Raw genomic sequence first — 25,961 nt, forward strand, 5'->3', positions numbered from 1 at the left:
CAGGTGTCAGCCTGTGCGGGGGCAGCCACTCCCCTGGGCAGGTGCTCTGGGGAAGCAGGGGGCAGGCAGCTGGGGAGAGAGGCCCACTCTGCCACAAGCACTGCTTGTTCAGCTCTCCTTTCAGACACGTGATCGGAAAGGTTCTTTAAAAACTAGATCAAAAGGAATAGATAAATGTCAAAAAAGAGGTAAAGAGTGGTAAAATATGTAGAACTCTATTATTGGGGGAGAAAATGAGAACTTTGCTAGCTAACGGGTGACAGGCCCCCCTGCCCTTCTTCTTGGCTTACTGAAAATGTATTCGGTCCCTAGATACAGACTTAGCCAAACAACTCGACCGCTTTTGGTAAAAGGTCTGCTGGTGAACGATGAGAGATTCTCACTGAACTCCAAACATTGTTTTGGTTTGTCTTTGTTCCCCAGCTTCTCCTCCCCTCCCCCGTGTTTTGGAGAAACAGCATGCCAACTCCCCTTTCTACCTCTTGTAGCTTTTGTGTGGGTGTTAACTATTAGGCAGGTTAAGGTAGGGGAGATCTGGGACCCCGAGTGCTAGGCGTCAGAGTCAGACTGGAGAGAAGCCCAGATGGTACACTGGAAGTCTGCCTCAAATGAGCTACTGAGTGACCATGAAAGTCTCACAAATTCTTAAATTCTGAAAACTTAGGGTTCTGGGAATCCTTCACAGGGCTTCTGCTGGATTTTCAGAAGTGAGGCCCCAGCTGTTGAGAACATCTAGTGCTCTGGACTCAGCATACCTGCCCTTGGGCTTTGCTGGAATCTAGGAGTCTGTGTCCAGTCTTCTGGGGCAGTTGCTGCCTGCCACACCTCAGCTCCCTATAGCTGCTTCTCTTCTCAGGCTCTGAAGAGGAAAAGTGGAGGCTTCTTTGTCTTCTAAGTCCAGCTGTGGACCCACAAGTTTCTGACTGAGTTTATGAAACTCAAGTCAATGATCACATTCTCACAATTCAGTCTGGGAGAAGTGAAGGGGCAGCAGATTGGGGGCCCCTTTTTCTCAGCTCCCTTAGCTCCTGATGGGTATTATCCATGGAAAGCTTTAACCCCTTGTGAGCTGGCCTGTCCCTGCGTCTGTCCTCATGGGCACACATCTTGGCCTCTCTTCTTAATATCTTTGTAAATTCAAGGCTTAGGAAGTATAGATAAGAGGCACGTGGGTTAGTGTATTGCTAGGAGGGGCACAAAAACCCCTCACGCTGCCACCTCCCCAAATAAAATACAGAGTAAAAATAGAGACTGGCTTCCTACTATCCCCTTTTCATAACTGTTGAGAACCATCAAGCCTACACTAGATCCCCTCTCGCCGTGTGCCCAAGCACTGTGCCGTGCCACATGGGAACCTTCCAAATGGTTCCAACTCTTTACCCACCTCCCTAAGTCTTTCCATCTGCCTCTCTACTTCCCTGCAGGTCTGGAGACTTTTAGCCAGCTTATTTGGAGATCTCCTGAGGGCACGGTGAGTGTGGGCCCTCAAAAAGGGCTCCTTTTAAATCTCTGGGACACACACACACACACACACACACACACACACACACACACACACACACACACACACACACACACACACACACACACACACACACACACAAAATCTCTGGGGTTTGCTCCCAATGTTGAGAGTCCTGGAAATATCTTATTTTACCTTAAACAGAGTCCTGGTGGCTTGAGATGGCCCCAAAAAAGAGTATTCAAGGAGATATGGATGGAAACTGGTTTGGTAGATTTTGCCAGTTGGGGTATAACTTAGTTCCCCTGAGTCATTGTTTAGACATGACCTTGAGACCACACTGCTTTGAAGAAAATATTAACAGTCAGTGAAAATTTGGAATGTGTGGGCTGAGTGGTATGTGGGACACCTGTATTTGGCTGGCATGGGACAGTTGCTCTCTGGACAGGTACCTGCTTATGGTCATTGAGGTAGAGGTGTGCAGTGTTTGTGGAGACAGTTACCCTGCAGAATAGTCACAGGTTGGCTTTTCAGGGATCTTGGAAGACTTTTCTCATCCCCCTCCACCCCACTGGTGAATTTCCTTTGAATCTTAACATGTTCAGTGTTTGGTCCACACAGTTCTATATCAACAAGACGGAGATTGAGGACTTCCCCCGCTTCCCTCACCGGGGCTTGTTGTTGGATACGTCTCGCCATTACCTGCCACTGGCTAGCATCCTGGACACTCTGGTAACCAGGCCTTAAGGCCTTCTTTGCCCTCAGGGTTCTGGGGTAATGGGACAACAGATAGATCAGGTGCCATATTCTTAAAGAGTTACAGAGAGAATTTGCATAACTTAGTGAGCTCCCGGGAAAAATGTAAAAGATGACCTGCTCCAAGATTCAAAAAAATAACAAGAGTGATTTAAACCTACCCCATTTGGCTACTGAGGACCAATGTCCAGGCTATCTCCAGCGATGCAGGAAGTGGTTTGGGGAATTGACTAAGCAGAGCTAACTTTAGTTAGTACAAAGTCATAGGAAAGAGATGTCCAAAAGTCTTAGCTGGGGATGGTCCTCACTGTCTTGAATTTGATGGGCAGTCTGACCTGACAGTTGCTGATCTAGCTCACGTGTCTAACTTTTCCTTTGCTCTCCTGATGGAACCAAAGACGTGGACACATCCACCAGTTTTGGCATCTGAGATTTATGGATCATGGGGCTACTAAATTCACAACAGACCTCACCGTCTGGATAAACACTAGTCAGACAACCCAAAACAAATGGCAGGAGGAAATATTAGTTGTCAGGGTATTGTGGGGCTTTCTGAAGACCCCAGGGTACCACGGAGCTGCAGCCCTCCTCTCGATGTGACCATAACTCATCCCCCAAAGAGGAGATACTACTTCTGTCGGCCATCTTTGCATGTGCAGGGTCTTCCCCTTCCCTCCACGCCAGGCGCAACCCGATGCGAAGGTTTGATAGGGAGAACCCGTGAACACTTAGCAGGAAGCTGGGCGGGTTGAGCCTGTTAACGTGTGTGGAGCAGCCTGCCAAGCTTGGGGCTGCAGCCGGAGAAGTTGTGCTGAGTTAACTGTGCGTGCTCTGACCTACAGGATGTCATGGCGTACAATAAATTCAACGTGTTCCACTGGCATCTGGTCGATGACCCCTCCTTCCCATATGAGAGCTTCACTTTTCCAAACCTCACCAAAAAGGTATGCCTTAATTTCGCCCAGACCAAGTTGATGGCTTGAAGTCTGAACCTGGCTATGGCGCCCTGCTGGCAAGGACACCAGCTCTCCTCCTAACCAGCCAGTTTTAGGGACACACTGAAATATAGGGGGCGGGCACTGGATTTGGAGTCAGGAGACCTGAGTTCAGGTCCAAACTACACCATTAATTTGCTCTGTGACCTTCAGGAGAGAATCTCTCCTGGCCCCATCTTCTTTTTATTTATCTATATTTGGTTAGCTGGGCATAATGACTACCTTTCTCACCTCACTGGCATCACGGCACTGAGATAAGACAGTAGATGTGACAGCTTGTGGGAAATTATGATAAAGTTCCTTGAAGACCCCTGATACCAAAGGGCTCTTGGTAGATTTTCTGATATCCAGGGGAGTCCAGAAGGCATTTTGAGTATCCTTTCCTCTGCCAGCCTTCAGGAAATGAAGTCCTGAATGGTGTTTTGTACCTTCCAGGGGTCCTACAACCCTGCCACCCACATCTACACAGCACAGGATGTGAAGGAGGTGATTGAATATGCGCGGCTTCGGGGTATCCGTGTGTTGGCAGAGTTCGACACTCCCGGCCACACTCTGTCATGGGGACCAGGTAAGAATAATGTCTGGAGGTGGAGGGAGGCTACTGATTCCCCTCAACGGGACTTTAGGATGTCGGCTCTTGGATGTAGCATGCCTTAGCCTTGGTCTCTGGAAGAATGGTTTCCATCAACTTTTTCCACTGGGAATTTAGATAGGCAGAATTTACTTTGGGCGAAGGAGGCCGCTTCTTACTATTAAAATATGGGCGGGGACTTCCCTGGTGGCTCAGTGGTTAAGAATCCGCCTGCCGATGCAGGGGACACGGGTTCGAGCCCTGGTCCAGGAAGATCCCACATGCCGCGGAGCAACTAAGCCCGTGCGCCACAACTACTGAGCCTGTGCCCTAGAGCCCGCGAGCCACAACTGCTGAAGCCCGTGCACCTAGAGCCTGTGCTCTGCAACAAGAGAAGCCACCGTAATGAGAAGCCCATGCACCGCAACAAAGAGTAGCCCGTTCTCTGCAACTAGAGAAAGGCTGTGCACAGCAACCAAGACCCAATGCAGCCAAATAAATAAATAAATAAAAAGGGCAAATTCTTCTCAGATGTCCTTGCCTCATGATGCCCTTGTAGGTTGTTGTGCCCTAGCGTGGAAGAAAGATTTTGCCAGTTTTGCTGGATCAGGCTCTCTGCTTTTCTGCCCATAGGCTACGTGAGGGCAAACTTTGGGACCAAGGGTGACCCCTGCTGGAAGAGTGTGTCAAGGCAGGAGTATGTGTGTGCCAGTTGTCTGTGTAGGATTGTGGACATACTTGTATTTCTTTGATTGTCACTACATGCTCATAATTACCAGTGTCTGTGAATGCCTGAGTGTTCCCGTCTGTGTGCATGTAATGTCTGAACGTGATTGTCATCATGTATATGACTGTATGTGGGGTCTGTGTATTTGTGACACTAGTGCGAGGTTCTCTATTGCCTTAGGTGTCCCTGGATTATTAACTCCTTGCTACTCTGGGTCTCACCCTTCTGGCACCTTTGGGCCAGTGAATCCCACTCTCAACAATACCTATGAGTTCATGAGCGCGTTATTCTTGGAGATCAGCTCCGTCTTCCCAGATTTTTATCTTCACCTTGGAGGAGATGAAGTTGACTTCACCTGCTGGTATGAGCCCTGTGACCTTCCCATCCTGGCCTGATGAACTGCCTACTCAGAGTAGAGGTTAGCCCGTGAGAAGCTACCTGTCTCAGGTGTTCCTCATCTGTCTCCATCCTGATGGCTCAGGTCTTCGGCCTTTTCTCTCTCCACCTACAGAGAGGCCCTACCTGATTTTGGCAAGGCTGTGAATGTGAAACTCTCCTTTCCTCCTGTCATAGCCTTGAGATATTTACAGAAAAATCAGCTCTGAGCACAGATTGTCTTGGGAAAATCAGGATAGAGAAAAACAATCCCTGCTTTTGGCAGCTTAAAATAGTCTGGTTGAAGAGACAGGACACATATGAATTCGAGGCTAATATATGACAGTGTCTATTTAGTATTACATTGTAAGCTTCCAACCCTCAGATCTGCTTAGCTCAAAAGAGGCTCAGGGGCTTCTTGGCGAAGTGGGCACTAGCACTGGATCTGAGAAAGGGTGGAGGAGGGAAAAAACAAAATGTAGACCTTGTGGGGTAAGGGAGCTGCAATGGGTGACAGACAGCAATGCTTGTATCCAACTGGAATAAAGAATAAATACTAAGGGAAAAGCAGACTGTGCCCAGGGTGTGGGAGGTAAGAGACAGAAGACAGAATCCAGTGTGCCAGAGCCCCAAGCCTAGACCTCAGAACCACGTGTCATAGCCCAGAGAGATTGATATGTGTTCTCTTTGAGGGTGAACTTGAAGCTCTTCAGATCCAGACTCAGCCTATGTCAGTGGCCCTCTTCATTTAATTTTGTTTAGCCACACCTCCCAAATTTGTGGCCTCTTGAGATCCTCAGTCGATTGGTTTTTCAGGTGAAAAAAAGGAGTTGTGGGAGGCCAGGTGATACATCCCCAAGCTCTGGGCTTTGAGGATGTCAAAAGAATTAATCTTCATTTTCTTTTGGGATTCAGGAAGTCCAACCCAGATATCCAGGCCTTTATGAAGAAGAAAGGCTTTGGTGAGGACTTCAAGAAGCTGGAGTCCTTCTACATCCAGACGTGAGGAAGGAGGGAGGGAGGGCAGGGTCCCTGGGGGTCAACTCCTGTGAAGTCCTCACTTTCCATAGCAGGACCAGGACCTGCTGGACCACTCTCTGGGCCCCTGAAGGGGTCCTTTGTCATGTCCTTTCGTTGGAGTGGTTGATTCCCACCTGGTCAGTCAGGAATGGGCCCCTAAGCAGGCTCAGCCCCCAGGGCACTGGCACCTGTAGCACAGAGCCTGTCTGAACTGAGCAGACATTCCCTTTACTCTCTAAGGCTGCTGGACATCGTCTCTGCCTATGGCAAGGGCTACGTGGTGTGGCAGGAGGTGTTTGATAATAAAGTAAAGGTGAGCCAGGGGCAGAGAGAAGGGGCCACCCTCGGTGCCTCCCCATGGTCTCCCATCCCTTCCCTGCTCCTGTGCGGGTACAGAGGTCTGAGCCCTGGGTGTGGGTGTCAGGGCCTCCATCTGTCTTCCCTCACTGTGAACTGAACGAGTTATTTCTGCTGCTAGGTTACTTGGGATTCCTGAGACTGGCATGATGGGTTGGGTTTTCCTGCCTGTGTCATAGACTAGGATCTTCCAGGTCTGCGAGCGGGGCTACCTTCTCCTTCATTGTTGAGCACTAAGATCCCAGCTTCCTGCCACGTCAGGGGCTCTGCAGGAACCTCGTCCCGTCCTCAGAAGCATCTGGAGATGCTTGGACATGGTAGCTCCTGATCTGTTGAGTCTCCTGGGCCCCACTGCTTTTCTCCCTTAGCTCACAGCTGGTGTTACTATCTCAGTGTAGACAGGGAAGCTGCAGAAGGACTGGGGGAGAGGCAGCAGGGAGCTCTCCTAGGGCCTGTGGGACCCTCGGCCTCTGCACTGGGCTAGAAACTCAGTTGTTAGGAGTCACAGAGAAATGCTTTGCTGCTGGGGAGCAGAGGGAATACACACCCCTTGGCCTGGGTTGCTTGCATAACACTGTGGCCTGGGAATCTCCTACTGCCCTTTGACCTTTCCTGACAGGTTCAGCCAGACACAGTCATCCAGGTATGGCGAGAAAAGATGCCTGTAAGGTACACGAAGGAGATGGAACTGGTCACCAGTGCCGGCTTCCGGGCCCTGCTCTCTGCCCCCTGGTACCTGAACCACATAACTTATGGCCCTGACTGGAAGAATATCTACATGGTGGAGCCACTGGCATTTGAAGGTAAACAGGGAGCTCTCCTTGCTGCCAAAGGCGGTTGAATGGGGTACAGGGCGGGAGGCAGGAGATTCTGGGCTGGACATTGCAGGTCAAGAGACGAAATGACCTATCTGAGGAGTGGGCCATGTTGGGAAGGCGGTAGAGGCCTGTGGTTGCTTGTTTTCCCTCAGGTAGCCCTGAGCAGAAGGCTCTGGTGATCGGCGGAGAGGCCTGTATGTGGGGAGAGTATGTGGACAGCACAAACCTGGTCCCCAGGCTCTGGTAAGGGCTACCTGGGGACGTGGAGGGTTGGGCCTGTGGGCGTGGGTTCTCCCTCACAGGCTCAATCCCGTCCAGCCTCGCCCAGCTGAGCACCCTCCTTTCAGGCCTGGGAGAGAAGGGGCATCGCAGTGTTGCCCCTGTTTGTATGTAAGTCACCTCCCGCCTGACTTGCGTATTTACTTCTCCAGCCCATAGATGTGTCGGATGGAGACTGTTGTCCCCATTTCACAGATAGAGATAAGGAGTCCTGGAGAAAATGTTGAAAGAATGTTGCTTTCGGGATGGCTTGCCCAGGATCCAACCCTGAAGTGCATGGCCCTGTGATAAGACTCCTCTATGCTGTCTCCTCAGAGGCTGCAGCCCCTCACCAAGTCTGGTTGGGTGTATAGAGTTTACATTTTGAGAACAGCTGCTCGGCCACTGTTGTATCCGTGTTCACGACGCCTTTAAGACGTACTCTGCTTCCCATGTGTTTGGGAGAGGAGGAGATGGGATCACGATCCCCATTTTGCTGAAGATGGAGCTGGGCCCTAGAAGTCCCTGTGAGCCCTCCAGCCGGCTGTCACTCTGATTAAGGTGTTGATCACGTCCCTTGGCCCCGAGCTAGTCCAGGGTACCTAAACAAGAGGCTGTGGGTGTCCAGCACCCTTGCCAGGGATCCAGGGCCCAACCTGGTGCATGTCCCCTTTCCTGCAGGCCTAGAGCAGGGGCTGTTGCCGAGAGGCTGTGGAGCAACAAGATGCTGACCAACCTGGACTTTGCCTATAAACGTTTGGCACACTTCCGCTGTGAGCTGCTGAGGTACGCAGGCCATGGGCAGGTTGGGGGCTGAGGACCCCTACTGACAGGAAAAGTATACTGATAATAGCTAACACTTGCAGGGGCATACTGTGTGGGGCAAGCCGTGCGCTCAGCCCTCTGCCAGCATTGCTTCATTGAATCTTTACCATAACCCTATGAGGGGGATGTAGTTTTATCCCCATTTCAGAGGTAGGCAGCTGACGCACAGAGCAGTTAAGTAACTTGCCCAAAGTTGCTCAGAACCACGATATGAACCAGGCTGACTTCAGAGTCTGCGCTCGTAGCCATGGCCATGATTTTATGGGTTCTCATGACACCTGTGCCCCTGTTAGGATGGGCCTGCGTAAGATGGTCATTTCCCTGATTCATTCACTTACTAGGTCTTGAGGCCCTAGGGGAAACAGCCTAGTAGAGAGGGGAGTCCCAGGCTGAGAGCCAAGCATGGTGGGGTCTAAACCTCAACTGTCTGTAATTTACTGGGCGACTTTGAGCTAGTTCCTTACCATCTCTGAGCACATAACTTATTTGGGTAATAAAGGAGGCATGCCTAGAGGTACCCTAAGGAGATTGGTCAGGTCCTGGAACTTGTGAGGCTGAGACCTAAGGATGGGATTTCATGTCCACACCCAGTGCGTGGGCTGGACAGTGCCTCGGTTCCCCCCCTCACCACATTTACAGAGTTTTAGAGCCATTAATGGGGCCTCCGTGGGCCAGGAGCACTGGGCACCCCTTAGGCATCCAGCTTTTTTCTAAAGAGACTGAGTTATTTGGAGCTGGGGCACAGAAACAGGCAAGTTAGAAATACAGAGGTGTTCCTCAAGGTTCCGGGGTGTCCCTGTATCAGAATCACCTGGGGCACCTGTTCAGATTGCAGATTCTTGCCAACACACGGCCCCACCCCAAGCAAGAATCTCTGGAAGTGAGACCCCCCCCAAGGAATGTTGGTGTCTAGTGGCAGATTGAAATCCACTGAACTGGGGGAAGGGGAGACCATTGGTTGTGGTAGAGAAGGTGTTGCTGGGGCCCAAGACCGACCCCCTTCCGAGGGGCTCATCTCGCCCTGTTTCTTTACGTCCTCTCGCAGGCGGGGTGTCCAGGCCCAGCCCCTCAGCGTAGGCTACTGTGACGTGGAGTTTGAACAAACCTGAGCAAGTACCCCAGGCACCGAGGAGGGTGCTGGCCCTAGGAGAGCGGTAGCGGGGCCAGGCTTCCACTGTACCGCCCCCCCCCAGGGGACGGGGCCCCTTGCCTACGTGCCTGTGTGCCTGGAGACAAGGGGGCTGGTGTTGGTGCTGGTGTCCAATAAAGAGTGATGTGGCGTTTTTCTATAATGAATGTGGATTACCTGTGTGAAAAAAAATGTGAGTGGCCCTCGGGTAAGGGAGCTGCCAGAACTGGCCTTCTGCCCCTGAGGGTGATAGGGCTCAGCAGGGCCCCAGCCAGGTTGGGCTCAGTATCTGCCCCTGGAGGGATCTTATAAGTTGAGGGCTGGGAATGAAACCTGTAGCCTTTATGCTGTCCTGCTCCACCTGAGTTATGATGCCTCTCCAACCCCACACATAGTCCAGACACATACCCCATCCTTAGACTCATCACTTAGACCTCCAAGGCTTCTGTAGACAGAAGACACCATAGGGGACCAAAGAAGTTCTGGGAAGCAGCAGGGGCTCCAGCCCCAACCTGGTCACAGAATAGCCCCTCCCCAATGCATACTCACAAACTTCCCTCCCCTAGAGCTTCTCTTCTGCTTTGCGTTTCTTGTTACTTCAACTGCATGCAACCATTATTAAAGATTGAACACATACTATGGTCTTGGCACTGTGGTAGGTGCCAAGAATTTGAAGAACTTAGTCCCCAGAGGCCCTGTTCAACTCCCCAAAATGGCAGCAACTTCCACCCCTCCTCCCGCCCATTTTCAGTCCAGTAGCATCTTCTCAGAGAATTGATGGCGCAGCTGAGACCATGACAGGGAAGCCCCTGGGGGACCAAGAGGTGGGCATGTGGCTCTGGAAGAGTGTCTTTGCACAAGTTGACCAGTTTTCCGTAGGAGGAACTGGCTCATCGTGGACCCAGACTTCCCCCTAGTGGTTTCATGTTCACCAGTGACAGTGCAGCCCAGAGGCTGGGCAGTAGTGGACAGCAGCTGTTTTAGATGAGGATTTCTTTGACCATTGTTTTTTTCTTCTACCTGGTCCTGGGCTGCAAGGACAAAGGAGAGGTCCCAGGCATTTCTTTCAGAAAGTTTCCAATCTAGTGGATACAGAAACTTGGGGAAGGCAGGCCTGAGAAGGGATCTCAGTAAAATGTGGTCCTTAAATAGCATCCTTCAGTCCCTTGATCATGCTCCTTTGGGGACTTGGTTGGACATACACCAGCCTGGCCTTCTTGCACTGTTACCATAGGGGCAGGTTGGGCACCTTCTACCTGCAGAATCCTCTAGGGAAGGGGTATTCACACAGCCCAGATAAGCCGAGCCCAGGGCTCTGGCCTAGAGAGACATGAGCTAAGGCTCTACCATCTGTACCCACCAAAGCAGCACCCTTACTCTCTATTACCCGGAGAAGCCTTTGGGGTAGTCCCAGGCAAGGACCTGCAGAAATGCTGCTATACTTCAAGTGCCCCTGCTTCCTTTCTGATCATAACTGGAATATTGCTATTGTTTGGGATAAAAAGATCAGACACTAAGTTGTAAGTCTCAAGTCAATGAAGGAAGAGACCATGAAAACACTTGTATTAAAGCAGTAAAGGTCTATGATTTTTTACTCGTCTCGTAAACATTTTCTTTAATGTTATTTTTACAATTAAAAAAATCAGTGTGGCCTGATCAAGTGGTGGGATGTGCTGATCCCCAGCCTCCACCACTGCATCTCTGGGCCCACTGATCATGACAGCATTTACCTGAAGGTCATCATCAGACCTTGAACTGCTGACAGGTCAGAGACAGTGCCCGTAGCAACCGCCCAGTCGGTTCCGATGCACAGAATCACTGCTTCCCCACCTCATCTCCCGTAACCTGTCCCACCCTGCGCTGGGCCAGGCTCCTCTGGCCTGCTTGTGTTCTCTGTTCACCACCAGGGGACGGGGAAGTGCCTGGACTGATTTCCTGGCTCTAGTTATCTTTGGGCACAAAGGGTCCGCCCCTGCTTTCCTCTGAATCTCCTAAGGATGCAAAGCAGCCTTAACGGGAATATAAGTAAAGGAGTGAATGGCGGCTGGGAGGACATTCACCTCCTTGGTAGGAGTTGAGGCAGTGAGCCAGGTACCCCTCCCTTCTTGGAAACCTGATGTTTTGAGGTGCACCTCCGTGGATTAGCATAGGGATAGGATAGCAGAGGACTTGGGAGCACAGGTGCTCCATAGCACTAGTGATGAGGGACACAGCAAGGGGTGAGGAAAGCCAAATGATACTTGGCTTTCCAAGGGAAAGGTGAAAAAAGGATTCTATGATATAGATTGAATTTAACTGATATCAGTGTAGATGTACACGCCTAGTGGCAACATTGCTAGCACTCTAAAGTTGAGATTTTTATAGTTTTTGTCAATATCACTTGCAAGATTAATCAGTACAGGCTGTGACAATTGTGTATCATGTGCTTTTTTTTCCCACTAAGAAAGAAAATAAGTAGGAATTGTCTTTGTCTTAAAATCATTCTGTATTTTTTCCTTTATAAATAAACACTGAAAGTTTGAAAATCAGTGTCCCTTTATACTGTTAATAAATATATAAATAATATAAATACATATTAACTACCTTCAGTGAAACATTTACTTGTTGATTTTTTTTCAATACTGTTGACTCTAACTATATATGAATCTTCACAGTTGTTTTTTAAAATCCTTTTTGAAGTAGCCCTGTGTGTGTGTGTGTGTGTGTGTGTGTGTGTGTATTTTCCTGCATTTTTCAGTGAGGTTTTTAAAAATGGAAATGTCCATGAACCTTGCTTATTTTCACAGTAATAGCCATATTCTATCCACATCCATGTTAGGTCTTCCCTGCCACAGTAAGAACTTTTATTTAATGATTTCAAATGTTTCAAACAGAATACTGTAGAGAATAAAATAATACACACAGTATAACCACCACTCAGCTTTATCACATCTCAGTAGTTGTATTTGCTTCAGATTTTTCTTTTTAAGAGATGAAACATTATATATGTCCCCCTTCCCGGTTCCATTCTCTTGCTTCTCAAAATAACCACTTCCTAGCTTTTATTTCAAATCTTACTTCCTCTGGAATATCTGATACTTAGCTATGATTTTTCTTCATTGTTAATAAATTCTTTATGGCTCACTTCATAGCAAATTAGGAAGGGATGTTTTGGGAAGCCACTCAGAAAAGGGGTGTGTGTGTGTGTGTGTGTATAGATAGACCAGCTGGCAGGCAGACATGGGAAGAGGGACATCTGTGCTGTGCTGATGTGCTGCTGGACTTAAGAGAGGATGTTGGGGGCATCTGGATAATTATTTATTATAAAAGAAGATATTTAAGAGGAAAATATTCAGAGAAAACTATGCAAATGTTTGTCTATACTCACATAAGTCAGAAATCTGAGTGAAGATATTTGGGGAAATCCATCCAGGGGAACAAAAATGCTTTGTCATTTTTAAAAAAATATATATTATTTATTTATTTATTTTGGCTGTGCCCGGTCTTTGTTGCGGCACGCAGGATCTTTTCGTTGTGGCATGCCAACTCTTAGTCGTGGCATGCATGCGGGATCTACTTCCCAGACCAGGGATCGAACCCGGGCCCCCTGCATTGAGAGCGCAGAGTCTTACCCATTGGACCACCAGGGAAGTCCCTGCTTTGTCATTTTTATGTGCTTGCTGTGTCAGGCGCTGTTATAAGCACTCGATTGGATGTTAGTTTATTTAATCCTCATCCCAACCAGTGAGGTAGGTATCAATATTATCCTCACCTGACAGATAAGGAAACAGACATAGACAGTTTAGATGATTTGTTCATGGTTAGATAGCTAGGCTGAGTCGGAATTTGTGCTCAGGGACTATGGATCCAAGCTCGCCTAGTTAATTCTAGCCTGTCCTGCGGCCTGCCATCAGCCACAGCCCCAAACTGAACCAGACATCTTCCTGCTCTTGAGCTCCACGTTCAGACAGACACACAGATAAAGCTGGGTACTCAACTATGTCTGGGCTCAATTTCCTCCCACTTTTCAAACTCTTCCTTACAAATGGTTCCTTTCAGCACACACACGTGCACAATCTCCCTTGTCTTTTTTTTTTTTTTAATTTTTTTTTTGGCTGCGTTGGGTCTTCGTTGCTGCACGCAGGCTTTCTCTAGTTGTGGTGAGAGGGGGCTACTCTTGGTTGTGGTGCGCGGGCTTCTCATTGTGGTGGCTTCTCTTGTAGCGGAGCACAGGCTCTAGGCACGCGGGCGTCAGTAGTTGCAGCACACAGGCTCAGTAGTTGTGGTTTGCGGGCTCTAGAGCACAGGCTCAGTAGTTGTGGCACACGGGCTTAGTTGCTCCGCGGCATGTGGGATCTTCCCGGACCAGGGCTCAAACCCGTGTCCCCCTGCATTGGCAGGCAGGTTCTTAACCACTGCGCCACCAGGGAAGCCCCATCTCCTTTGTCTTTAAACAAAAACTCTCCGGCCTGCTTTTTCTCAGTCAGGTTGCCTGAACCAACTGCAAGTTTGGCTCCACTTCTCATTCAGTCCTCATGAAGGCTGCTCTCACTGAGGCCAACAATAACCTACATGTTGCCGAGTCAAGGGACATTTCTCACTAATAATGAAAACATTACTTGACCTTTCCTTGTATTTTGAGATTTTGATCACTCCTTTGATATTCATTCTTCCCAGAATTCTCTGACACCATCCTTCCCTGAGTTTTCTCCTACATCTTTCATGATTCTCAACCTGCATCTCCTACATCTTTCATGATTGTTTCTCAACCTGCATCACTGACTCTTCCAGCAAACTCACATCCCACAACCAACCATGTTTTTAAGGGTCTGTCCTCTTTCCTCTTCTATACTTTCTTCTCAGTGATCTCATTTACATACAACCAAATCTTTAACTATATGTATATGTCTATATCTATATCTATATCCTCTGAGCCCCAAACTCATCCACTTCATATCACCCGAAGCTCATGTGCCAGACAGAATTCATCACCTTTCTTCATAGCTCCCTACTCTACTCCTATACCACTCTTCTGCCACTCATTTGAGCCAAAATCTGGGAATCATCCTTAATTGCTCCCTATCTGTCAAAATTGCCTCCTAATCTGTCGCCAAGTCACGCCCACTCTGTATCAATAAATCTTAGAGCCATTTACTCCCCTCCATCTGCACTGTCACCATCTTTTTATAAGCACATAACATCTACCCTGAACTTGGAAGAGGATCCTGATGCACCTGCCTCAAGTCATCTTTTTAAGCTGCAAGTCAGGTTATGTCAATTTCCTGATTTTAATTTTTCCAAATTGCCCCCTCGTCTAATTCACTTAGCAAGGTATGTTAGTCTCCGACTTCAAGATGATGTGTCTCTTGAGCTCTCCATCATCATTTCCTGACGCTACCTGCATTAGTCAAGACTTCTTTAGTTGCAGGGAAACAACTCAAATTGGCTTAAGCAAAAATAATGAACAAATAAAAAATAACATTGCCTCATGTAACTGCATGCCTCATGTAGCAAGAGTCAACAATTATATGATCCTAGGAATAAATCTAATGAAAGACATGTAAGAACTTTATAGAGTAAATTATTAAAATTTTCAAAAACACCCAGATGTCTTTGGAAAGAAGACCCAAATATAGATATGTAACATGTTCAAAAATGAGATGACCCAATATTGTAAAGATTTTAAAATTATTTATAGATTCATTGGGATCCCAGTTAAAACCAAATTTTATTTTTATTCTTAATGTAATGAATAACAGTTCAAAATAATAATAATAAGGTATTATGATACCTTATGGATAAGTGAAATAAATGACAGCAATGTTGTGAAGGATGGGAGGGGGAAATTGGAAATACTCTATTATAAGGTTCTTGTACTACTCATGAAGCAGTACAGTGTTATTTGAAAGTGGACTTGGATAAGTTGTAAATGTATTTTACAAACCTTAGGGCAACCACTAAAGTGAAAAAAGAAGTATAACTGATATGATAAGAAAGGAAAGAAGATGGAATCATTAAAAATGCTCAATTAAAACCATAAAAGGCAAAAAAAAAAAGACTAGAAGACAAAAATGGAAACAACAAACAAGGGCAACAAATAGAAAAGAATAACAAATACATCAGATAATAATCCAACTTTATCAATAATCACTTTAAACATGAATGGTCTCAATAAAACAACTGAAAGACAGATTGTCAGAGTGGATAAAAAAGCAAGACCCAACTACATGTCTACAAGAAACCCACTTTAAACAATAAGACACAGAGGGATTACAAGTAAAGGGATGGAGAAAGATGTTTCATGTTACACTAATCTAAAGAAAGCTGGCATAGCTATATTTCAGATAGAGCCAACTTCAAGGAAAATTGTCAAGGGAAAAAAAGGGACATTACACATACTACCCAAAGCAATGTACAGATTTACTGTGATCCCCATTAAATTATGCATGACTAGAACAAATAATCCTAAAATTGATATGGCCCGCAAAAGATCCAGAATTGCCAAAGCAATCCTGAGGGAAAAGGAAAAAGCTGGAGGCATAACCCTCCCAGACTTCAGACAATACTACAAAGACAATACCAATCAAAACAATGTGGTATTGGCACAAAAACAAGACATATAGATCAATGGAACTGAATAGAGAGCCCAGAAATAAACCCACACACCTATGGTCCACTAATCTTTGACAGAGTAGGCAAGAATATACAATGCAGAAAAGACAGTCTCTTCAGCAAGTGGTGTTGGGAAAGCTGGAAAGCCACATGTAAATAAATGAAGTTAGAACACTCCCTCACACCAAACACAAAAATAAACTCAAAATGGCTTAAAGATGTAAATAAAAGGCATGACACCATAAAACTAGAAGAGAAAATAGGCAAAACTTTCTCTGACATAAATCGTAGCAATGTTTCCTTAGGTCAGTCTCCTAAAGCAATAGAAATAAAAGCAAAAACAAATGGGACCTAATCAAACTCAGAAGCTTTTGCAGAGCAAAGAAAACCATAAACAAAATGAAAAGACAACCTATGAAATGGGAGAAAATATTTGCAAAAGATGTGACCAGCAAAGGCTTATTTCAAAATATATTGTATAAACAGTTCATACAACTCAGTAACAAAAAAGACAAACAACCTGGGCTTCCCTGGTGGCGCAGTGGTTAAGAATCTGCCTGCCAATGCAAGGGACACGGGTTCGAGCCCTGGCCTGGAAAGATCCCACTTGCTATGGAGCAACTAAGCCTGTGTGCCACAACTACTGAGCCTGAGCTCTAGAGCCCACAGCCATAACTACTGAGCCCACGTGCCACAACTACTGAAGCCTGCGCACCTAGAGCCCGTGGTCCGCAACAAGAGAAGCCACAACAATGAGAAGCCCGTGCACTGCAACAAAGAGTAGCCCCCGCTCTCCACAACTAGAGAAAGCCTGTGCACAGCAACGAAGACCCAACACAGCCAAAAATAAATAAATTTTAAAAAGACAACCCAATCAAAAAATGGGCAAAAGACCTAAATAGACATTTCTCTAAGGAAGACATACAGATGGCCAATAGGCACATGAAAAGTTGCTCAACATCACTAATTATTAGAGAAATGCAAATCAAAACTAAAATCAGGTATCACCTCACACCAGTCAGAATAGCCATCATTAAAATGTCTACAAATAACAAATGCTGGAGAGGGTGTAGAGAAAAGGGAACCCTCCTACACTGTTGGTGGGAATGTAAATTGGTACAGTCACTACAGAAAACAGTACAGAAGTCCCTTAAAAAACTAAAAATAGAGTTGCCATAGTGGGAACAAATCAAAGATTGCCATTTTCACCTCTCATATTCAAGATTATACTGGAGGAGAATCACAGTTCCTAGTTTTCTGAGTTTTATGAATTCAACTTTGGTACTGCTTACTGAGGTTGTGTACTTTTGCGTAAATTAATAATACAGCATATGTGGGGACTCCCTGGCGGTCCAGTTGTTAGCACTTCGTGCTTTCACTGCCAAGCAGCCAGGTTCAATCCCTGGTTGGGAAACTAAAATCCCACAAGCTGCGCAGCGTGGCAAAACAACAAGAACAAGCAAGAACAACAACAAAAACAAACAGCATATGCTAAAACAAATTAAAGTGCCTAAGGTAGAGCTTTTATATTATACATGATCATTATGAGTGTTGCCACTATGAAGGGGAAAGAACTCTGATCAGAAATGTGGACATCTTATTCAATGTCTTATTTTTTATATATATAAAAAGAGAAAACTGGACTAGATGTAGCTACACTTTGTTGGGCCCTGTAACTGTGATTATTTCCTTGATAATTTAAAATATATAAGTAAAAAGAAATATCAAAACACTTTAAAAAAATATTGTACTGGAAATTCTAGTCAGTGCAATCAGGCAGGAAAAAAAGTACAGATTAAACAGGAAGCAGTAAAGCTGTCTTAATTTGCAGATGACATGATTCTTTATGGAGAAAATCCAACTGAATTATACTTTTATATACAAGCAGGAAACTACTATAAATTGCAATTTTTAAAAAGATATAATTTGGGAATTCCCTGGCAGTCCAGTGGTTAACACTCCACATTCTCACTGCCAAGGGCCCAGGCTCAATCCTTGGTCAGGGAACTAAGAACCCACAAGCTGCATTGTGTGGCAAAAAAAAAAAAAAAAAAAAATACAATTTATAATAATATCAAAATTTTGTACTTTGCCAAAATATACTTTGTTCAAGGGGCAGAAATCTCAGTCTTGTAAGATGTCAGTTCTCTTCCAAATTGATCTACAGATTCAGTACAATCCCAGGAAAAATCTCAGCAGGCTTTTTTTTTTTTTAAGAAATTAACAAATTGATTCTAAAATTTATATGAAATGCAGAGGTCCTAGGATAGCCAAAACAACACTGAAAAAGAACAAAACTTGGAGGTCCAACACTAACTAATTTCAAGAATTATGGTAAAGCTAGAGTAATCAAGGCAGTGTGATATTGGCATAAAAATAAAGAAATGGGATAGCCTCATCCACCAGAGGACAGACAGCAGAAACAAGAAGAACTACAATTCTGCAGCCTGTGGAAGGAAAACCACATTCACAGAAAGATAGACAAAATGAAAAGTCAGAAGACTTTGTACCAGATGAAGGAACAAGATAAAACCCCAGAAAAACAATTAAATGAAGTGCAGATAGGCAACCTTCTAGAAAAAGAATTCAGAATAATGATAGTGAAGATGGTCCAGGACCTTGGAAAAAGAATGGAGGCAAAGATCGAGAAGATGCAAGAAATGTTTAACAAAGACCTAGAAAAATTAAAAAACAAACAGAAGAATTAAAGAATAAACAGAGATGAACAATACAATAACTGAAATGAAAAATATACTGGAAGGAATCAATAGCAGAATAAGTGAGGCAGAAGAACGGATAAGTGACCTGGAAGACAGAATGGTGGAATTCACTGCAGCAGAACAGAATAAAGAAAAAAGAATGAAAAGAAATGAAGACAGCCTAAGAGACCTCTGGGACAACCTTAAACACAACATTCGCATTATAGGGGTCCCAGAAGGAGAAGAGAGAGAGAAAGGACCCAAGAAGAGATTATAGTCAAAAACTTCCTTAACATAGGAAAGGAAATAGCCACCCAATTCCAGGAAGCACAGACAGTCCCAGGCAGGATAAACCCAAGGAGAAACACGCTGAGACACATAGTAATCAAATTGACAAAAATTAAAGGCAAAGAAAAATTATTGAAAGCAACAAGTAGAAAATGACAAATAACATACAGAGGAACTCCCATAAGGTTAACAGGTGATTTCTCAGCAGAAACTCTACAAGCCAGAAGGGAGTGGCACGATATTTTTAAAGTGATGAAACGGAAGAAGCTACAACCAAGATTACCCGGCAAGGATCCCATTCACATTCGATGGAGAAATCAAAAGCCTTACAAACAAGCAAAAGCTAAGAGAATTCAGCACCACCAAACCAGCTCTACAACAAAGGCAAGGGACTTCTCTAAGTGGGAAACACAAGAGAAGAAAACAACCTACAAAAACAAACCCAAAACAATTAAGAAAATGGTAGTAGGAACATATCGATAATTACCTTAAACGTGAATGAATTAAATGCTCCAACCAAAAGACACAGGCTCGCTGAATGGATACAAAAACAAGACCCATATATATGCTGTCTACAAGAGACCTACTTCAGACCTAGGGATACATACAGACTGAAAGTGAGGGGATGGAAAAAGATATTCCATGCAAATGGAAATCAAAAGAAAGCTGGAGTAGCAATACTCATATCAGATAAAATAGACTTTAAAATAAAGAATATTACAAGAGAAAAGGAACGACACTATGTAATGATCAAGGGATCAATCTGAGAAGAAGATATAATAATCATAAATATATATGCACCCAACACAGAAGCTCCTCAATACATAAGGCGACTGCTAACAGCTATAAAAGAGGAAATCGACAGTAACACTATAATAGTGGGGGACTTTAACACCTCACACCAATGGACAGATCATCCAGACAGAAAATAAGGAAACACAAGCGTTAAATGACACACTAGACCACATAGACTTAATTGATATTTATAGGACATTCCATCCAAACACAGCAGATTACACTTTCTTCTCAAGTGCACACAGAACATTCTCCGGGATAGATCACATCTTGGGTAACAAATCAAGCCTCAGTAAATTCAAGAAAACTGAAATCATATCAAGCATCTTTTCTGACCACAACGCTATGAGATTAGAAATTGATTACAGGGAAAAACACATAAAAAACAAACACATGGAGGCTAAACAATACATTACTAAATAACCAAGAGATCATTGAATAAAACAAAAAGGAAATCGAAAATACCTAGAGACAAATGACAATGAAAACACGACAATCTAAAGCCTATGGGATGCAGCAAAAGCATTTCTAACAGGGAAGTTTATAGCTACACAAGCCTACCTCAAGAAACAAGAAAAATCTCATATAAACAATGTAAGCTTACACCTAAAAGAACTAGAGAAAGAAAAGCAAACAAAACCCAAATTTAGTAGAAGGAAAGAAATCATAAATATCAGAGCAGAAATAAACGAACTAGAAGCACAGAAAAGAATAGCAAAGATCAATGAAACTAAAAGCTGGTTCTTTGAGAAGATAAACGAAATTGATAAACCTTTAGCCAGACTCATCAAGAAAAAGAGGGAGAAGACTCAAATCAATAGAGTTAGAGGGCTTCCCTGGTGGTGCAGTGGTTGAGAGTCCACCTGCCGATGCAGGGAACACGGGTTTGGGCCCCGGTCTGGGAGGATCCCACATGCCGCGGAGCAGCTGGGCCTGTAAGCCATGGCCGCTGAGCCTGCGCGTCCGGAGCCTGTGCTCCGCAACGGGAGAGGCCACAACAGTGAGAGGCCCGCGTACCAAAAAGAATAAAAAAAAAATTTCCAACAAAGAAAAGTCCATGACAAGATGGCTTCACAGGTGAATTCTATCAAACATTTAAAGAAGAGCTAACACCCATCCTTCTCAAGCTATTCCAAAAAATTGCAGAGGAAGGAACACTCCCAAACTCATTCTTTGAGGCCACCATCACCCTGATAACCAAAACCAGACAAAGATACCACAAAAAAAGAAAATTACAGATCAATATCACTGATGAATATAGATGTAGAAATCCTCAAAAAATACTAGCAAACAGAATCCAACAACACATTAAAAGGATCATACACCATGATCAAGTGGGATTTATCCCAGGGATGCAAGGATTCTTCAATATATGCAAATCAATCAATGTGACACACCATATTAGCAAATTGGAGAATAAAAACCATATGGTAATCTCAATAGATGCAGAAAAAACTTTTGACAAAATTCAACACCCATTTATGATAAAAACTTGCCAGAAAGTAGGCATAGAGGGAACCTACCTCAACATAATAAAGGCCATATATGACAAACCCACAGCAAACATCATTCTCAACGGTGAAAAACTGAAAGCATTTCCTCTAAGATCAAGAACAAGACAAGGATGTCCACTTTCACCACTATTATTCAACATAGTTTTGGAAGTCCTAACCACGGCAATCAGAGAAGAAAAAGAAATAAAGGGAATACAAATTGGAAAAGAAGAAGTAAAACTGGAATTGTTTGCAGATGACATGATACTATACATGGAGAATCCTAAAGATGCCACCAGAAAACTACTAGAGCTAATCAATGAATTTGGTAAAGTTGCAGGATACAAAATTAATGCACAGAAATCTCTTGCATTCCTATACACTAACAATGAAAGATCAAAAAGAGAAATTAAGGAAATAATCCCATTCACCATTGCAACAAAAAGAATAAAATACCAAGGAATAAACCTACCTAAGGAGGTAAAAGACCTGTACTCAGAAAAGTATAAGACACTGATGAAAGAAATCAATGATGACACAAACAGATGGAGGGATATGCCATGTTCTTGGATTGGAAGAATCAACATTGTGAAAATGACTATACTAACCAATGCAATCTACAGAGTCAATGCAATCCCTGTCAAATTACCAGTGGCAATTTTTATAGAACTAGAACAAAAAATCTTAAAATTTGTATGGACACACAAAAGACCCCGAATAACCAAAGCAGTCTTGAAGGAAAAAAAAAACGGAGCTGGAGGAATCAGACTCCCTGACTTCAGACTATACTACAAAGCTACAGTAATCAGGACAATATGGTACTGACACAAAAACAGAAATATAGATCAATGGAACAGGATAGAAAGCCCAGAGATAAACCCATGCACCTATGGTCGACTAATGTATAACAAAGGAGGCAAGGATATACAATGGAGAAAAGACAGTCTCTTCAATAAGTGGTGCTGGGAAAACTGGACAGCTACATGAAAAAGAATGAAATTAGAACACTCCTTAACGCCATACACAAAAATAAACTAAAAATGGATTAGAGACCTAAATGTAAGACCAGACACTATAAAACCCTTAGAGGAAGACATAGGAAGAACACTCTTTGACATAAATCACAGAAAAATCTTTTTTGATCCACCTCTTACAGTAATGGAAATAAAAACAAAAATATACAAGTGGGACTTAATGAAACTTAAAAGCTTTTGCAAAGCAAAGGAAACTACAAACAAGATGAAAAGACAACCCTTAGAATGGGAGAAAATATTTGCAAACGAATCATCGGACAAAGGATTAATCCCCAAAATATATAAACAGCGCATGTAGCTCAATATTAAAAAAACAAACAACCTGAGGCTTCCCTGGTGGTGCACTTGTTGAGAGTCTGCCTGCCGATGCAGGGGACACGGGTTCGTGCCCCGGTCCGAGAGGATCCCACATGCCGTGGAGTGGCTAGGCCCGTGAGCCATGCCCGCTGAGCCTGCACTTCCGGAGCCTGTGCTCTGCAACGGGAGAGGCCACAACAGTGAGAGCCCCGCATACCGCAAAAAAAAAAAAAAAAAAAAAAAAAAGCCCAATCCAAAACTGGGCAGAAGACCTAAATAGACATTTCTCCAAAGAAGACATACGGATGGCCAAAAGCACATGAAAAGCTGCTCAACATCACTAATTATTAGAGAAATGCAAATCAAAACTACAATGAGGTATCACCTCACACCAGTTAGAATGGGCATCATCAGAAAATCTACAAATAACAAATGCTGGAGAGGGTGTGGAGAAAAGGGAACCCTTTTGCACTGTTGGTGGTAATGTAAATTGATACAGCCACTATGGAGAACAGTATGAAGGTTCCTTAAAAAACTAAAAATAGAATTACCATATGACCCAGGAATCCCACTACTGGGCATATACGCAGAGAAATCCATAATTTAAAAAGACACATGGAGCCTCCCTGGTGGAGCAGTGGTAGAGAGTCCGCCTGCCGTTGCAGGGGACACTGGTTCGTGCCCCAGTCTGGGAGGATCCCACATGCCGCGGAGCGGCTGGGCCCGTGAGCCCTGGCCGCTGAGCCTGATTCCTAAATGTGCGTCCGGAGCCTGTGCTCCACAACGGGAGAGGCCACAACACTGAGAGGCCCGTGTACTCAAAAAAAGAACAACAACAACAAAAAAGACACATGCACCCCAATATTCATTGCAGCACTATTTACAATAGCCAGGTCATGTAAGCGACCTAAATGCCCATCGACAGACGAATGGATAAAGAAGATGTGGTACATATATACAATGGAATATTACTCAACCATAAAAAGGAACAAAATTGGGTCATTTGTAGAGACATGAATGGACCTAGAGACTGTCATACAGAGTGAAGTAAGTCAGAAAGAGAAAAACAAATATTGTATATTAACGCATATATGTGGAACCTAGAAAAATGGTACAGATGAACTGGTTTACAGGGCAGAAATAGAGACAGATGTAGAAAACAAACGTATGGACACCAATGGTGGAAAATGGTGGGGGGACGGGTGGTGGTCGTGGTGGGATGAATTGCAAGATGGGGATTGACATATATACACTAATATGTATAAAATAGATAACTAATATGAACCTGCTGTATAAAAATATAAATAAAATTAAGTTAGAAAGAAAGAAAGAAGAAAGAAATGGGTCAATGGAATGAAATAGAGTCCGGAAGTAATCACATAACATAAAAATACAATTAATTTTTGACAAAGGCAGTTGAGTAAAGAAGGGGTAGCCTTTCTCAATAAATGCTTCTGGAACAAATGGATATCCATATGTAAAAAAATTTTTCTTAGTTAACTTGATCCATACCTCATGCCATACAAAAAAATTATTTAACTAAAAATGATTCATAAAACTAAATGTAAAACCTGATACTATAAAAACTTCTAGAAGAAAACATAAGGGAAAAATCCTTGTGTCCTTGGTTTAGGCAACAGTTTTTAGATATGCTACCAAACCCATTAAATAACAAATTGATAACTTGGTCATCATAAAAATTAAAACTAAAAACTACTATTGAAAAGTCACTGTTAAGAAAATGAAAATACAAGCCACAGACTGGGAGAAAAATCTTTACAAAGTATAACTGACAAAGAACTTGGAACTACAATATCTAAAGAATTTCTGGGACTTCCCTGGTTGTGCAGTGGTTAAGAATCTGCCTGCCAATGCAGGGGACATGGGTTCAAGCCCTGGTCCGGGAAGATCCCACATGCCATGGAGCAAATAAGCCCATGCACCACAACTACTGAGCCTGTGCTCTAGAGCCCGCGAGCCACAACTACTGAGCCTGTGTGCCACAACTACTGAAGCCCACACACCTAGAGCCCGTGCTCCGCAACAAGAGAAGCCACCACAATGAGAAGCCCACGCACCACAATGAAGAGTAACCCCCGCTCTCCACACATGAAGAAAGCCTAAGCACAACAGTGAAGACCCAGCAGAGACAAAAATTTTTTTAAAAATTATATAAAATAAAAAAACAGAAGAAAACCATTAAGAAAATAAAAGAAGCTCTTAAAAAATCAGTATAAATAAGAATTAGAAAAATTCAGAAATGTGATAATTGGAAAAAAATAAGATTTTAAAAAGTAAGCTTACAAAACTCAGGAAAAAGAATAAACTAAAAGTTATTTCTGAAATGAAAAGTAAACTAAAATGGGGGCTTCCCTGGTGGTGCAGTGGTTAGGAATCCTCCTGTCAATGCAGGGGACATGGGTTCGATCCCTGGTCCAGGAAGATCCCACATACTGTGGAAAAACTGAGCCCGTGTGCCACAACTACTGAGCCTGCACTCTAGAGCCCACAAGCCACAACTACTGAGCCCATGCCATGACTACTGAAGCCCGCGTTCCTAGAGCCCATTCTCCACAACAAGAGAAGCCACTGCAATGAGAAGCCTGTGCACTGCAGTGAAGAGTAGCCCCCACTCTCTGCAACTAGAGAAAGCCTGCACGCAGCAATGAAGACCCAATTCATCCAAAAAATAAATAAATGAATAAAAATCTAAAAAGAAAAATTTAACAGAGCCTCAGGGACCTATGGGATTCTAACAAAAGATCTAACATTCTTGTCATCATAGTCCTGGAGAAAAAGGTAAAAGAGATGAAAAAGTACTTGAATGGCTGAACACTACCCAAATTTAGCAAACCCCAAACAGGATAAAGGCAAAGAAATCCACTTCAAGACACCTCATAGTCAAACTTCTGAAACTAAAGACAAAGAGTAGAATTGCAAAAGCAGTGAGAAAGAAATGACACCTTACCTATCAGAGAAAAACAATTCGAATGATAATAGATTTCTCCTCAGAAACTGTGGAAGCCATAAAGAAGTGGCACATTTTTTTATGTGCTGAAAGAAAATAACTGTCAAGCCAGAATCCTGGGACTTTCCTGGTGGTCCAGTGGCTAAGATGCCACTCTCCCAATGCAGGGGGCCCGGTTTTGATCCCTGGTTAGGGAACTAGATCCCACATGCTGCAACTAAAAGTTCACATGCTGCAACTAAAAGAGCCCACATGATGCAATTGAAAGAGCCCGCGGGACTTCCCTTGTGGTGCAGTGGTTAAGAATCTCCCTGCCAATGCAGGGGACACGGGCTCAAGCCCTGGTCCAGGAAGATCCCACATGCCACGGAGCAACTAAGCCCATGCACCACAACTACTGAGCCTGTGCTCTAGAGCCCATGAGCCACAACTACTGAGCCCGTGTGCCACAACTACTGCAGCCCGCATGCCAGAGCCCATGGTCTTCAACAAGAGAAGCCACC

At 44.3% G+C, this 25,961-nt stretch overlaps 1 protein-coding gene across 5 annotated transcripts in view; it reads left to right on the forward strand.

Annotated features, from left to right (window-relative positions):
- Positions 1-9,456, forward strand: part of HEXA (hexosaminidase subunit alpha) — a 38,827-nt gene extending 29,371 nt beyond the window's left edge. For 4 of the 5 annotated variants that reach the window (XM_030875056.2, XM_030875060.2, XM_060294030.2 and 1 more), the window contains 11 exons: positions 1,425-1,471; positions 2,084-2,194; positions 3,061-3,162; positions 3,649-3,781; positions 4,692-4,872; positions 5,802-5,888; positions 6,147-6,219; positions 6,883-7,066; positions 7,234-7,324; positions 8,021-8,125; positions 9,210-9,456. In XM_030875056.2, the coding sequence (XP_030730916.1) occupies positions 1,425-1,471; positions 2,084-2,194; positions 3,061-3,162; positions 3,649-3,781; positions 4,692-4,872; positions 5,802-5,888; positions 6,147-6,219; positions 6,883-7,066; positions 7,234-7,324; positions 8,021-8,125; positions 9,210-9,273 (1,178 nt within the window). In that variant the 3' untranslated portion in view covers positions 9,274-9,456. Of the gene's footprint in view, positions 1-1,424; positions 1,472-2,083; positions 2,195-3,060; positions 3,163-3,648; positions 3,782-4,691; positions 4,873-5,801; positions 5,889-6,146; positions 6,581-6,882; positions 7,067-7,233; positions 7,325-8,020; positions 8,126-9,209 lie in introns of those variants that run through there. The other variant, XR_011377236.1, reaches the window with a different exon arrangement.
- The last annotated feature ends 16,505 nt before the right edge of the window (positions 9,457-25,961 follow it).

Source organism: Globicephala melas, chromosome 2 (assembly GCF_963455315.2).
Source record: "Globicephala melas chromosome 2, mGloMel1.2, whole genome shotgun sequence".
NCBI lineage: Eukaryota > Metazoa > Chordata > Mammalia > Artiodactyla > Delphinidae > Globicephala > Globicephala melas.